This window comes from Mus caroli, unplaced genomic scaffold (assembly GCF_978045245.1).
Source record: "Mus caroli unplaced genomic scaffold, Mus_caroli_1 scaffold_18, whole genome shotgun sequence".
NCBI lineage: Eukaryota > Metazoa > Chordata > Mammalia > Rodentia > Muridae > Mus > Mus caroli.
This window is the reverse complement of record NW_028227273.1, coordinates 24,163,592-24,179,424: the sequence shown is the minus strand read 5'-3', so window position 1 is coordinate 24,179,424 and position 15,833 is coordinate 24,163,592. Positions and strand designations below refer to the sequence as shown.

The following is a 15,833-nucleotide window of genomic DNA, read 5'->3' as shown; positions in this document are numbered from 1 at the left end:
TGTTTGTTTGGGCTGGGGATGCAGCTCAGTTCTTAAGGGTGCTTACCTGTCAGGCTCAAAGCCCTGCGCTCAATTCTAGCACTGCATAGCCCAGGCACAGAGCGTGTGCCTGTGATCCTAGCACTAGGAGATGCAGGCAACAGGATCAGCAGTTCAAAGTTATCTTTGGCTGTGTAACAAGTTCTGTGTGGATGTTCTTCTCAGTGTCCGAGGCCCTAAAGTAGAGACATGACGACTGTGAATTGGGCCCTGGTGGCTGCAAGTCAGCCATAGTGGCTTTAATCCTGTCACTGGGGACTCGGGAGACAGAGGCAGGTGGATCTCTGAGAGTTTGAAGCCAGTCTGGTCAAATAGTGAGTTTCAGGCTAGCCAAGCCTATATAGTAAGACTCTGCCTCAAAAATAAAAATGATTAAGGAAGGAAGGAAAGAAGGAAGGAGGGGAGGAAAAGAAAGAACAGGAAAAGAATTAAAACAAGGCAGAGAAACCACTGTTGTGACTTTTGAGATGTAGACAGAGACCTAATTCTCTTGGAACCTGCAAGGATACATAGGGCTGCTGTGCATAGGATTTGAATGCGCAACTGCTGTGTTTGTTTTGAGTGTTTGTGTATTAGGTGCTAGGGGTTGAGTTCAAGGCTTCACCCACACTGCACACTACACCTTCATCCCTGAAATTTTAATTTGGACTCAGCAAAAAAAAGCCAGGTATATTCCTAGGGGAACCGGTCTCTGTTTTGGCTTGTTGGCACCAACATACGGCAACTCCTTGTAGCAATCATAGATTCCCTGGCAGGGTTAAAAGAAATTTTTCATTCTTTTCACCCCTGAGACTTTTGTACCATCGCTATGTTCCCAAACTAAAAACCATATCCCACCCGATATGGTGCGTGGGAGAAGTGGAGAGCCACTCTTTTTTAAACGTCTCGGTCTTTAATTCAATATAGCCAGGGAGATTTCAAAGCATAGCTTGCATAGACGTCCCTCCCACAGAAGTCTTTCTCTGCTTCTCATTATGACATATATTCTTTAAAGAAAAACTCGGAGCTTGTAATTTACTCTAACCATGTCTGTGGAGTTAGCGCCTGACCCTCCACTTTCTTCACAGCTGAAATGACCTTGCCACTGCCTCCAGATCCACTTTGTTCTCATCCTCAGATTCCCACAGTGCCTCCTTATACCCTACCCCGTCCTGCAGTCCCTCAGCCCTGGCTAGAAGGCAAAAGTTGGTTTTTGTTTTGCTTGGCCTTTTCTGATTTGAGACAAGGTCTTGCTGTGTAGCCTAGCTGAGTCCTGCCATAGCTTCCCGAGGACAGACTACCTCACCTAGTTCTAGAATTGGAATGTTACTGAACTTAAAAGAAGACAACCTGGGCGGGAGAGAGGGTTTGTGGTTAAGAGCACTAGCTGCTCTTTCAGAGGTCCTGAGTTCAATTCCTAGCAACCATGTGGTGGCTCACAGTCATCTGTAATGGGATCTGATGCACTCTTTTGATGTGTCTGAAGACAGCTGCAGTGTACTCAATATAAATTTAAAAATAAATAAGTAAATCTTTGAGGAAGAAGAAAACCACCTTATATGGCAGTGTGGGTGCCTCAGGGGACACTCTGTGAAGAGAAATAAGCCAGTCTTACAAAAATAAACACCGAAAGCTTCTACTTACATCAAGTGCATAATATAGGGAAATTCAAAACTAAGTGTTGTGAAACCAACTGGAGTTCCAGATACTCTGCAGGCTGAGAGAGGAAGGTCGTCAGGAGGTTGAGACCAACTTGGGCTATGCAGTAAGACCCCAGCTCTAAACAAATCACTAATAAAATAAATAAGGCGAATTCCTAGAATGGATCAAAGAACAGAATGGAAGGAGAGACCCTGTCTCAAAAAATAAAACAGGGAGCTGTGTATTGTGGCAATGCCTTTAATCCTAGCACTTGGAAGGTAGACCAGGTGGATCTCTCTGGGTTCAAGGCCAGCCCGGTTCTACATAGTGGGATCCAGGACAGTCAGGGCTACATAAAGAGTTTCTGAAAAACAAGAAGGGGAGGAGGAGGAATAAAGGAAGGAAAGAAGGAAGGAAGGGAGGGAAGAATGGAGGGAGGGAGGAAGGAAAGAAGGAAGGAGGGCTGGAGAGATGACTCAGTTAAGAACAGTTGCTGCTCTTGCCCAGGACCCAGATTCCATTCCTAACCCCCAACATTTTAGGAAGCTCACAATCCCTCATAACTGTAGTGACAAGGGATCTAATACCCTATACTGGCCTCCATGGAGACTTGCCCACACATGATGCACCTATATGCATTTAGGCACACACACTTACGCATTAAAAAAAAAATCTTAAAAATGGAACAAGAGAGCCAGGTGTGGTGATGCATGCCTTTAATCCCAGCACTTGAGAGGCAGAGGCAGGCGAATTTCTGAGTTCAAGGCCAGCCTGGTCTACAAAGTAAGTTCCAGGACAGCCAGAGCTATACAGAGAAACCCAGTCTGGAAAGAAAAAAAAAAAAATGGAACAAGAGGGGCTGGTGAGATGGCTCAGCAGTTAAGAGCACTGACTGCTCATCCGAAGGTCATGAGTTCAAATCCCAGCCACCATCTGTAATGAGAAACAAATAAAAAAACCTATGAGTCAGAGCGAGCAGGGCCAGAGCAAGAGGGAAAAGGGAAGGGGACTGGGGGAAGAGTTGAAAAAAAAAAAAAGGAACAAGAAAGGAAGGTAAGGATCACACACAGATGCTTCCTCCGAAGCAGAATCAGACCCAGCTCCATAAAAGTTAAGAGTGAAGACAGGGACCGACTACCACAGGGATGCTGGAGGGGACACGCCACAGCTTGAGCCAAGTTGCCACAACTGAACTTCAGTTTCTGCACTGTGGATCTGTGAGTCCCTAAGAGCTAGGCAGTGCTTAGATATTAAAATCATTTTAGTGAGCACGTTTTTGCAGAGGACTTTCCTGTCCTTATGCAGCAAATTAATGGAGGCTTTTCTCCATTGGCATCTTCAATCATCTATTATGGAGCGAGGGACTTGGGGGAATTCCTGTGAGTGAGGAGTTCAGGATGGGGTGGGCCACATCTTTTCTTAGATCTACTGTTAATTGTTTTTAAGATTATGTATTAATGTGTCCGTGTGTGCATGTGAATTTGGGTGCCTGAAGAGCGTGATCATTCTGGAGCTGGAGTCATAGGCAGGTGTGAGTCGACTGCTGAGCTAGCCCCTTAAGTAGCAGCTAGCTCACATCCTAAGTAGAAGGGACCTCATTCAATAGCAGGAACTGCTTTCATGTGCTCTCTCCTGCTAAGAGAAACACCAGCATGTGGAAAGAAAATGAGAGATCCACAAACCTCCCCAAGAGGTGCTCCAAACAAGGCTTCGGAGACTAGGCTTTGCTCCACAAGGACCGTTGCAGAGCAAGTTATTGGGTGTTGAAGTATCAGATGGACAGGTGATATAAGCCACGTTCAATGGCATGCCTGGAGAACTGAGCAGAGTCGGGTATTTTAGACGTTGTCTTTGTTGCGTGTGTTCTAAGGAATAGGGACAGCAAAAACCATTAACCACTTCTGTTAGCTTTCTTTGGCTATGAAAACAGACCTGGGGGGAAAACAAGTCAGGAGAGGAAAGAGTTCAGCCCATGTTCGCTTAACTGTGCTGCTTAGAGCCCTCCATAGCACAGTGCATCATGGTTGAGGAGGTCGCTCACCTCGAAGCAAAGGAGAGAAAAGGACTGGAGTACCAGTGTCCCCTGCTTGGGTTCCTCCTTGGGAATGAATGAATATATATATATATATATATATATATATATATATATATATATATATATGTAATATATATAAAAGCAATATATAAGCAATATATATAAAGAAAGCAAACTATATATATATGTATATATATATATATATACATATATATATATAGTTTGCTTTCTTTGAATGGAAAATTATCAAGTCCTTGAAAATATTTTACTTAGTTTCCAAATTTTAAAATAGTGGTGAAAAATTAATAAATAAATTTCTTAGGGTTTCCATTGCCACGAAGAGACACCATGACCAAGGTAACTCTTACAAAGGACAACATTTACTTGGTGCTGGATTACGGTTTCGGACGTTCAGTCCATTATCATCATGGCAGGAAGCATGGCCGCATCCAGGCATGGTACTGGAGGAGCAGAGTTCTACCTCTTGTTCTGAAGGCAAACAATAGAAGACTAGCATCCTCAGGAAGTGAGGAAGTTCTCAAAGCTCATACCCACAGAGATACACTTCCTCCATTGAGGCCACACCCACTTCAATAAGGCCACACCCCTAAGGCCACACCTTCTTCAACATGGCCACACCCACTCTGCCAAGGCCACATACCCTAATAGTGCCAAGCATATTCAAACCCCCACAATAAACAACAACAACAACAAAAAAGGGAGCCAGTGAGATGGCGCAGCAGTTCAAAGTGTCTGCTACTAAGCCTAAAGACCTGGTTCACTCCTCAGGACCCACAAGAGTCTCTCACCACCAGAAAGAGAGAATGACTCCTGCTTGTGGTCCTCTGAAATCCACACATGCACCGTGGTACACATATGCATGCCCACACACGTGCACACTATCAATGATGTGCATAGATTTAACGGAGTAGATAAAATAACCAGAGAGAAAGCAGTGGTGTGACGGTTTCAAGACAAACCGTTTAAGCTGGAGCCAGCTTTCCCATGCTCCAGAGCATGTTTGGTGCTGAGTTGGACTCCCTTTCTTAGGAGAGAGAGAAAAAAACAAAATTCTCAGTACTGCTTCCCCCTGCTTTTTCCTTGTGCTTTCTACCAGGATAGAGATCCCAAGAGGGCAGGGACTTCATCTTGCTGACTGCTGCCATATACCTGCCTAGTATAATGATTGGGGTGTGTATGTACCCTCACGAGTATTTGCTGAGTGAATGGATCCAGAGCCCACCAGCTTTGTCCCTGCTCAGTGACTAGATTCCACAAGTTCTTCCAGGCTCCTCTGACCGTTTTGACCTTGGCTTTGGCCTTGAGGGCCAGGCCTTTGCTTTGAGGTTAATCTTGCCACAGAACAATAGTGAGTCTGAGAGTAGCCTTGGGAAGGTGCCTTGTGCTTAGGCCCGCCTCAGAACTCTAACATTTCTTCTGGGTTTTTTTTTTTGTTTGTTTGTTTTTGTTTTTTTTTTTGTTTTTGTTTTTTTGAGACAGGGTTTCTCTGTGTAGCCCTGGCTGTCCTGGAACTCACTCTGTAGACCAGGCTGGCCTCAAACTCAGAAATCTGCCTGCCTCTGCCTCCCGAGTGCTGGGATTAAAGGCATGCGCCACCACGCCCGGCCACATTTCTTCTGATTAGCTGTGCCATTGAGTACTGACCTCAGACTTGACAGCATGGAGTCCAAACATTAGCAAGATACGTCTTTCTTCTGTTTCTCCTTTCATGATCAACTTTTGGCCTTTTGCGGTTTTTTTTGTTGTTGTTGTTTTTTTGTTTTGTTTTGTTTTTTTAAGATTTATTGGGGGCTGGTGAGATGGCTCAGTGGGTAAGAGCACCCGACTGCTCTTCCGAAGGTCCGGAGTTCAAATCCCAGCAACCACATGGTGGCTCACAACCACCTGTAACAAGATCTGGCTCCCTCTTCTGGAGTGTCTGAAGACAGCTACAGTGTACTTACATATAATAAATAAGTAAATTCCAGAACCCCGGAGCTCTTGTCTCTAGCTGCATACGTATCGAAAGATGGCCTAGTCGGCCATCACTGGAAAGAGAGGCCCATTGGACTTGCAAACTTTATATGCCCCAATATAGGGGAATGCCAGGGCCAAAAGAATGGGAATGGGTGGGTAGGGAAGTTGGGGGCGCTATGGGGGACTTTTGGGATAGCATTGGAAATGTAATTGAGGAAAATATGTAATAAAAATATTAAAAATTAAAAAAAAAATAAGTAAATAAATAAATCTTTTTAAAAAAGATTTATTTATTTATTTTATTTATATGAGTACACCCTCGCTGTCTTCAGACACACAAGAAGAGGGCATCAGATCCCATTACAGATGATTGTGAGCCACCATGTGGTTGCTGAGCACTGAACTCAGGACCTCTGGAAGAGCAGTCAGTGCTCTTAACCGCTGAGCCATCTCTCCAGCCCCATTTACTACTTATTTCCACTGGTATTTATTTTTCAAGGAGTATGTTTCAGGCCAGGTGTTGTGGGAGACAAATATAATCCTAACACTGGGGAAGTGGAGACAAGAATGATCAGGCATTTGACGTCATCTTTGCCTACACTGTGAGTGGGAGATCACCCTGGGTTGCAGGTGGCCTCTTTTGAGGGGACACAGAGGCTCCCTCCAATCCTCTTATGGTGGTCTGTCATACTGCAGCTATTCAGATGTGACTGATAACCTCTTAGCTCAAAGTTTTCACTGATCCATCCTCAAAACTTGTCAAAGAGGCCTGAACTCTGAGCTTCAGGCTCCCCCGATCCACTTTACTTTGGGGTACCAGGAAAGGGAGAACAAGTTGGGTGTGGTGCCTTTAATCCCAGCCCTCTGGAGATGGAGGCAGGCAGATCTCTGTGAGTATGAGGGGCAGCCTGCTCTACATAGTGAGTTCCAGGACAGCCAAGGCTATGCAGATCCTGTATGCTGCTGCTGCTGATAATAATAATAATAATAATAATAATAATAATAATAGTAGTAGTAGTAACAAGAGACCTCACTCACTTAATTTTCCAGTGAAAGAGGAAGATGGCTAAGGTCTAAGAGGATTTTAAACACAGACTGGAAAAAAAGCAAAAGCTTCCATTTACATAAGGGCTTGGAGCTGCCCGTCGGGGGGGTTGCTATGACTTGACAGAGGCTGCAAATGTGTGTCCGCAAGCAGTCTGGCATGACGGTGGTCATACAAATTTAGAAATGCTCTGACTTACAGGTGTGCATGCTGAAACATTGAGCAGAACTCAGTTGACTATGAATCATGAACTCTGGTCTAGCCTGGCATTGTGAGTCCAGTATAGCAAATCACTAGAAAGCCCTGGGCGATACCTACACGATTCCCACATACTGTCTGAGCCAGCTTAGTTTCACCAGCCAAGCGTCATGGCAACGGTCATGGCAACGGTGTCCTCTCCAATTTCCACTGTGCGGAAAGACCACATTAGGTCTCTGTTCCCTCTGGAACATGAGCGAACAAGCGAGGTTTGTGAAGCCTAGACATGACAGAGCTACAGCTGCTGAGGCTACAGGTTCAGGGGGAGCCCTGAAGAGACTCTGACCTGGGCCCCTAAAGAGACGTTCAAATGCATTCACTGAAATCAGAAGTAGCTTTCTGGCCAAGTGGAAAGCTCCACATGAAACCCATGTTAATAGGAAAAGGGGCTGTAAAGTGGAAAGCTGGAGCCGTGCTGGTGTTCCCCCAAGCAATTCACTTCTCAGCCAATGCCAGTGGTGGGTCTCCCAGAAAACACTGGATTACCGGTGGGTAGGGTGAGTGCCGCGAGATTCCTCCCTCCCAGCTGGCTGGCATTGCTTTCTTGGTTTTGAATCCGAATTGGAAAACCAAACCAGCAAACCAGGATAAACCTGAACCTGCAGCGGGAAACACACTTGGCTTTTGTCTGCACGGTAGAAGGAACGCTGTTTGTCCCTCCCTGTGGTACAGCACAGTCCTGTGAACAGCAAACTCCAATTCTCCCAAGAAACAAGCACGGCGAACTTGTGTTTTTCCAAGTTGACTTTATGGTTAAACCCCGCAGCCCAGACCAATAGAGCATCCTTCCGGGTGGGCGTGGCCATGCTGTGTGGGCCGGTATTTTTTTTTTTTTTTCAAACCATGACAGCATAACTTCTCCTCGCTGTATTTACCAGACAAAGTCTCAACAACGCCTGTAAACGCCTGTGTCTGTTCTTTTCAGTTCTAGGGAAAATTCGAACCGCGGTGGGCAGTGCCCAACTTCTCATGGCGCAGAAATTCTACCAGTTCAGAGAACTGTGTGAAGAGAACCTGGTAGGTACCATTCCCATCACTGTGACTCTCTGCTAGCACAACCCAGAGAGACCTTGTCCTTAAGACTGGTCTGGCCAAAGCAAAACTCAGTTTGAACCACTGGAGTCTTTGACAGACAAATCTGACTTTTTGCTTTTCTTTAAATTAAAAACAAAAACGACCCCCCTCCAAATAAAACAAAACAAAAACCTCACTTTATTCTGCACTTAAACAATCTTAGGGCAGAACCAAGTTAAAACTCCATATCCTGGTTCTCTGTATTAAAAACTTTCCATGTTCCTAGAGTTTATATGATTTTTCTGATTCTTTCTAAAATAAGGAACAAACTGGTTTCCAAAATACCATTACAGTGATAATAATCATGACACTCTTTCTTAAAAAGCCATCATTAACTGTGTCTCCTGATGTGAGTTTTGTTTTAATTTAAAAGTCAGAGGTTGGGGGTATCACAAAATGCAGATTAGACACCCTGAGGCAAGCGAGTGCTGCTTCTACCTCTGATTTACAGAAACAAAAGAAGGAAAAGACCTCCAACAGCAACAGTGGACGGCAATGGCGGTGAATCAGAGGTCAAGAGTCTCTTGGAGGAGGCCTCCAAAAGGCCCATGTCCTCCAAGAGCGACTCTGCAAACACAGCTTTTATTGCTCAGTTGCCGGTCAGGCTGACTCTAAAACAAAGCAAATCGAAAGCAGCTTACTGATGTGTGTCAACTGAAAACATGGTTGGCAACCAAATGACCCTGACAGGGCTTTGAGTCTTAACTCTGTCGTAGGCACTGTGTTCTCTCCTCAAAGGAATCTAGTCCAAGGATGGCAAGGTGGCTTCTCGTTAAAGGGGCTTGCTGGCAAACCTGATGACTTAAGTTATACACACACACACACACACACACACACACACATGCTCGTGCACTGTGGCACCTGTACCCAACCCACCCTCACCTACCCACACCCACACTGAATAAATGTAAAAACAGAGAATTGAAAATCGAGTTTCTGAGGGTACTGCAAGGTAGAACATAAATGTTGTGCACATTTTAAAGGTGAAGTTGCAGAAACCATTTTTTTTTAGATTTATTTATTTATTTATTTAATGTAAGTACACTGTAGCTGTCATCAGACATTCCAGAAGAGGGCATCAAATCCTATTACAGACGGTTGTGAGCCACCATGTGGTTGCTGGGATTTGAACTCAGGACCTCTGGAAGAGCAGTCAGTGCTCTTAACCGCTGAGCCATCTCTCCAGCCCCAAACTTTTTTTTTTTTTTTTAATGTGTGTTGTTTTCTGGAAATTGTTACGTTCCCAAAGCCAGCTTTTGACATTGTCCTCGTTCCTCATGGTGGCTCCAGTCAGCGGCCACTAGAGAAATTTCTGTGATGAACTAGGAGAGTCCCTGCTAAGATAACTGCGCACCAGCGGAGGAAGGTCTTTGGTGCTGCTCAGATGAGGCTGAGGCTTCGGAAGCAGTCCTGCCCCAGCATGCGCTGGACCGCCTGGCTAACTCCCCAGCATGGCCGTTTGGAGTTGCTAGTGGCATTCTTTACCGGCCCCGCCCATGGTAAAAAAAAAGGAGTTACAGTTCAGCCTCTGCCCCTAGAAATCCCTTGCAGGATTTAAATTCCATCCCTCATTTTTGCAGAGGGAGTCACCCCAGGGAGTAGTATGGCCTGGAGTGACTTTAGAGGGCACCAAGATGGCTCCGCAGGTAAAGAAGTTTGCTGCCTAGTCTGATGACCTAAGTTTGATGGAAGGGGAAGACCAGCTTCTACAAGTTGTCATCTGCCTACTGACCCTGGCACTGCCAACACATACACATAATAAACAAATATGGTGGGGTGGGTTGTTTGTTTATTTGTTTTCTTTTAGTTAGTTTGTTTGTTTGTTTTTAAGTGACTATAGGGTTGTTGTTCAGGGCCAGGTTCAGCTTCTTGTTGCTTTAAAAAATATTTATTGCCGGGCAGTGGTGGCGCACGCCTTTAATCCCAGCACTTGGGAGGCAGAGGCAGGCGGATTTCTGAGTTCGAGGCCAGCCTGGTCTACCGAGTGAGTTCCAGGAGAGTCAACCCTGTCTCGAAAAAAGAAAGGGAAAAAAATTATATGTGCATGCACATTCTGCCTCCACACAAACAGAGAAGAGGAAATCAGATCCCCTTACAGATGGTTGCTGGGAATTGAACTCAGGACCTCTGGGCCTCTTAACTGCTGAGCCAGCGCTCCAGCCCTAAGCTTATTCTTTAGTCCCTCTTCCATTGAGGAAAAAAAAAAAAAAAGCGAAAGACAGGTCTTTAGTTTGAAAACACATTTGTTCAAGACTAGATGCTTAAGCTTAGAGCAAATGGCTGAAATTTGTTTTTTTCCAGCATACTAAACTGGGAAGGGGGGGGACGAAGGGGGAGGGGGACGGGCTGGACTCACGCCCCGCCCCTCCCGCCCCAGCCCCTGTTGTACCTCTGATCTCGGAGATGATCTGGTTTAGACTCAGCCACTCCGCCATACAACTCTCACCGTCAAACAATGGCTGGATTAGAGATGGATCGGACTTAGGGCCTCTTTGTTTCCTCATTTGTCTTTTTGACAAAATGGGGCAAAGAAATTCCTTTGGGGCGAGGCCCAGGTTGCCTGTGACAGAGTTAAGCACATCTAAGCAGCTACCACAGAAGCTTTGGCTGCTGAACTGCAGACTGAACATGCCCAAACAAAAAAAAAAAAAAATCCAGAAACAGAAATGTTCTAAAATCTGAAACTCTAGGGACAGGAAGGCTTTGATACATCTGACCTCCGATGACATATTACTGTCAAAATATAGTCAAATACTGTCAAAGTACAGGAAAATGTATATAATCACCTCTAGATTGTGGGTATTGGGTATATGTGACATATACATGAATTTCACCTGTATTGTTGACCTGTATTCTGTCTCTAAGATATCTCACTGCATGCAGATAGGCAAACTTTCCCAAATCCTAAGAAGTCTGACATCTCAACATCTGGTCCCGAGGATTTCAAACAAGAAACCCTTGGTGCTAAAACAATACAGCACTAAAACCTGTGACCAAGAAAATGTCACTGGCCTCCAAAATTCATTATGAATAAGGCTAAATATTTGTGCAATCATAAGCTGTTAAGAAGTGCCTCATCAGGCCGGGCGTGGTGGCGCACGCCTTTAATCCCAGCACTCGGGAGGCAGAGGCAGGCGGATTTCTGAGTTCGAGGCCAGCCTGGTCTACAAAGTGAGTTCCAGGACAGCCAGGGCTATACAGAGAAACCCTGTCTCGAAAAACCAAAAAAAAAAAAAGAAGTGCCTCATCAGATCCAATGTGTGTTCTGAATATTGAGGGGTCGCTTTGCTTGCTTTTCCCCATTAGGTGTTTTGTTGTTGTTTTTGTTATGTAGCCTCAAAGATGAGATGCTCCAGGTTCAGCAGCTCTGCTGATAGGATCTCTGGTGTTTGCCACCACATCCCTCGAGGGATTTCCATTGTAGTTTGCTGTTTACTATGCCAGAATACTACAAAGAACGCCTTTGGTTCATTCAAGTGGTGTATCACTAGAATATTTTTTTATGTTTTGTTGTGTTTGTTTTATTTTGGTTTGACTAGGTGCTAAAGTCTGAACCTGAGGCCTGAATGTGTGCCATGAAGCCATACTCATTCCCGTCCCTAGAACAGATTTTAATATTGAACTGAAAACTCTAAAAGTAATCCACTCCCAAGAATCTCATAAGAATCCAATGCCAGGATCCCAAGAATCTTTATCTAATGCCAAGAAGCTATAGGTAGTCTCGGAACTCTACACGCAGCATCTTTATTTGCATTTATTTTGGACAAGGCCAGTCATTCTAGCACATCCTCCAATGTAAATGTCATTTCCAACCTTGAAACAATCAGATGACCATCAACCTTTACTTTCTGAAATTCGGAGGGTACTCTTTTTCTTGAGATTAATTTTAAATGTACAAGCTGCCCCCGGTTATCATAGAATATGATATCTGTTCACAGTTCAGAGTTATTTATAATTCTAACCGGAAATAACCAGAAATGGCACTGACTAAGAGCTCCTGACACCTGGAAGGGAGGCGGACTCTGTCTGCTTATGATGCTTAGGCAGAGTGTGTCGGTGATGATGATAGTGACGCCACACACACACACACACACACACACACACACACACACACACCATTATGGGGACAAAAAAAGTCACCTTGAGCCAGATGTGATAAAGTGCACTTGCAGTCTTAGCGCTCAGAGGCTGAGGCAGGAGGTTAGAGAGTTCCAGGCCAGCATAAAGCACACAGCAAGCTCCCAAGCAACCAAACTAACAAAAGTCAGTTCTTGGGTTGGTCTGCTGGCTTTGATGAGTAAAGGTTCTTGTTTCTCAAGTCTGATGACATGAGTTAAACCCCTGAGACCCTCAGGAGGGTGGAAGGAGAGAACCAACTTTATAAAGTTGTCCTCTGACCTCCTCATGCATGTGTGCGCGCACACACACACCAAAGATAATAATAATACATTTTTCTTTGTTTGGAATTTTTCTTCTAGGCAGGGTCTCACTATGTAACTCTGGCTGTCCTGGACCTCACTCTGTAGATCAGACTGACCTTAAATTTATAGAAATCCACCTGCCTCTGCCTCCCAAGTGCTGGGATTAAAAGCATGTACAACTATAATAATAATGACATGTTTAAGTAATTTTTTAAAAAGTCAGTTCTTGCTGGGCAGCGGTGGCGCAGGCCTTTAATCCCAGCACTTGGGAGGCAGAGGCAGGCAGATGTCTGAGTTCAAGGCCAGCTTGGTCTACAGAATGAGTTCCAGGTCAGCCAGGGCTACACAGAGAAACCCTGTCTTGAAAAACAAAACAAAAAACAAACAAAAAAAAGTCAGTTCTTAAACATTGAAAGAGATTTATTATTCTGAAAAGGAAATTATTACCAACATACATATGTATGTTTTCTGACTTTTGCTATATTTAAAACCAGCTAATTTGTAATGTGTCATATGATAAAAATGATTCATTATTGTATTTATTAGGGATATCTCAATTGCTGAACATGTAATAGTTTCAGAGACTACATATATGTCTCCGTGGTTGATCACTTGCTTGACTCTGCAAACTCTGGCTCAGTCTCTAGCAGCAAAGAAGCCTTGCCACCCCAAGTATTCTGGAAATACCTTCTTGCTGATCAGTTCTGTACCCTATGACGTCACTCAACATGAGTCTTTTTTTTTTTTTTTTTTTTTTTTTGGTTTTTCAAGACAGGGTTTCTCTGTATTGCCCTGGCTGTCCTGGAACTCACTTTGTAGACCAGGCTGGCCTCGAACTCAGAAATCCGCCTGCCTCTGCCTCCCGAGTGCTGGGATTAAAGGCGTGCGCCACCACGCCCGGCTAACATGAGTCTTAAAACTGATCTTACTGTGGAATGTCTTCTCTGTTCTCTGACTAAACTGTGTGGCGTGAAATTACAAATGAAAATATGGTGTTTTTCCACTCAAGTATCGTGTTTTTAAATACACCCAGTAAGAGATAACACATTCAGGGGCTTTTTGAATGTTTAGACTCTCCACTTATCGGACTGAAACAACCATCCTGTTGTAAGGACAGAGAGGAGCTTTACGGCCTTGACATTTGAAGATCACAAAATGAAAGGGGGGCCATGTAGTAGAAAATTACCATTTGCAGTCTCATTTTTATCTCTTGTCAAAAAGCCAAAAGGAACCCAGCCTTTGAAATGTTCGAAATGCCTTTTTTTTTTTATCCTAACTGCTGTCACACCGCCTCTAAAGCGTCAATGTCTTTCTCTCTTTTTGCACAGAATCCCAATGCTCACCCGAGACCCACTTCCCAGGATTTGGCGGGGTTTTGGGACATGCTGCAGTTGTCCATAGAAAATATTAGTATGAAATTTGATGAACTTCATCAGTTAAAGGCCAATAATTGGAAACAGATGGATCCTCTTGACAAGAAGGTAGAACAATGTAGATTTTGTATGGTCCATTTAAAACCCTGCACAAACGCTGGACAGTCTAAATAGGCTGCTGCATTCAGTCCTGCTGGTCACAATGTGAAATGGAGCCGGTACTGTGTCACCTCATTGTAATGACAATGTTTACATACTAATCACTCGGGATAGTATCTGTAATGTGTCTCAGGCATATTTTTGAAGAAAAACCTGTCTTTGTGAATTGGGAAATGGGAATGTGGCTTTTCTTTACCTTTTTCTTTCTTTCTCTCTTCCTTTACTTTTCTTTCATTTTTTCTTTCTTTTTTTTCTCTCTTTCTTCATTTCTTCCTTTTTTCTTTCTTTCTTTCTTTTTTCTTTTTCCTTTTCCAGTTAATTAAACTTTAAGCTAAACCAGGTTAGACACTAGGAGGGACTGCCTCCAGTTATGCTTTCTAAACTAAAATAAATGATCTCTTCAGTGCATGGTTCCATAGAGCAAGAGTTGAACTTCCTCACATCCTCAGGATGGGTTTCTCAGAATCAGTAGGAAGCCCTAAGAAGTAACAGACTGACAGTCACCTCAGAAATACATAACGAAGAAGTCACTGATGTTCGAGTCTCAGATATTTCATTGAGAGGCTGACAGTCATCAGAAGCACTGGGATTTTTTTTTTTTTCTAACTTATGTTTTTGATTGACTGCTTGGGGGTGGGGGAAGACACTGTTCCCTGGGATCCTCATGCAACAGTTTAGAAATAAAGACTCGAGTTCTTTTAATTAATCAATAATAATTTCCTATTTGATCACTGTGGCCCCACCACGCTTTTACAAATCTCTAATGTCCACCCACCCAGGCTGATCGGTCCTGGGTGACTTTTTAAGTAAGTTTTGTGCTTCTATGATCTGAGGTCAAATAGTTCCAAGAGATACCTCCAAACACAGGGATGGCTAATTCCCTCAGAGCAGGGAGAACTCTGTCCTTCCGAGTCTCCTGACTGTAAAGAGCTAACAGCAACCCACTGTTGCTCATCATTTCTAAGTGTGTGGGGGTCAGTGGACACCCAGGACAAACCCAGTCCCAAGGGACTGTCTCTAAGGAGGGCAAATTCTGTGTCCCCACCATCACCATCTGCAAGTCTATGACCATCCAACTGAGGGGTTTAGAACCAAACTTGAGGGTCTATCGATGTCTGTGTGGCCTCTCGTTTGGGAAGCCAAGCATTGTGCTTTATCTAGTTTTCTTTACGTGTGCAACTATCTGCTATCAAGGCTTTTTAATTGATCTTAAAAGTATCCACAAGTGTACACATGCTGGAAGTTTAGTACCGCTCCATTTAATTTCTCACCTATTGATTCTCTAACACTATTGTTATAATCATAATAACAATAATAAAGTGTGCAAAGAAAGAAAATTGACTAAAAAGTTTCCAATATTCATACTTTTAAAAATATCCACCAGTTACCCCACAATGAAGACGTTAAAGTAATGCAAAGAAATTGTTACATGTGACTTGCTGATATATGACCTAATGATAAACTATTAGCTTAGTGCTTAAGCTTTTTAAAATGCAGTATAGCTTTAACCAGCTGTTTGTCATCTTGTCAGCTTGACATGACGATTTGCACTGTGTTAGCCCTTTCTGTCCTTTCCGAAGCACAGGCGTGTGCTTTTTTAAACAACCATGGGCCAAGTCCTGGTGTTCATTTTACTTCGCCCTTCTCCCTGGCAAGCAAGGAGGACCTGCCGTAAGTTGAAGACTCAGTCCCTTTGCGATAAACTTCACATTGGTTTTCATAAGAATGCAGGGTCTTCTTTTTCAAATCGACCTGTGTGCAGCTTTTCACGGCCTGCAAGCTCAACACCTACCTCCTAACAGCTTCCTTGTGCTTTCTTTCTCGATGTCCAG

General features: G+C 43.9%; 1 protein-coding gene across 23 annotated transcripts in view; it reads left to right on the top strand.

The window, feature by feature from the left end:
• Dlgap1 (DLG associated protein 1) overlaps positions 1–15,833 on the top strand; it is an 874,571-nt gene that overhangs the window by 854,516 nt on the left and 4,222 nt on the right. For 17 of the 23 annotated variants that reach the window (XM_029471242.2, XM_021186024.2, XM_085833091.1 and 14 more), the window contains 2 exons: positions 7,900–7,991; positions 13,798–13,950. In XM_029471242.2, coding sequence (XP_029327102.1) covers positions 7,900–7,991; positions 13,798–13,950 — 245 coding nt within the window. Of the gene's footprint in view, positions 1–7,899; positions 7,992–13,797; positions 15,806–15,833 lie in introns of those variants that run through there. The other 6 variants (XM_085833094.1, XM_085833087.1, XM_085833095.1 and 3 more) reach the window with 1 other exon arrangement.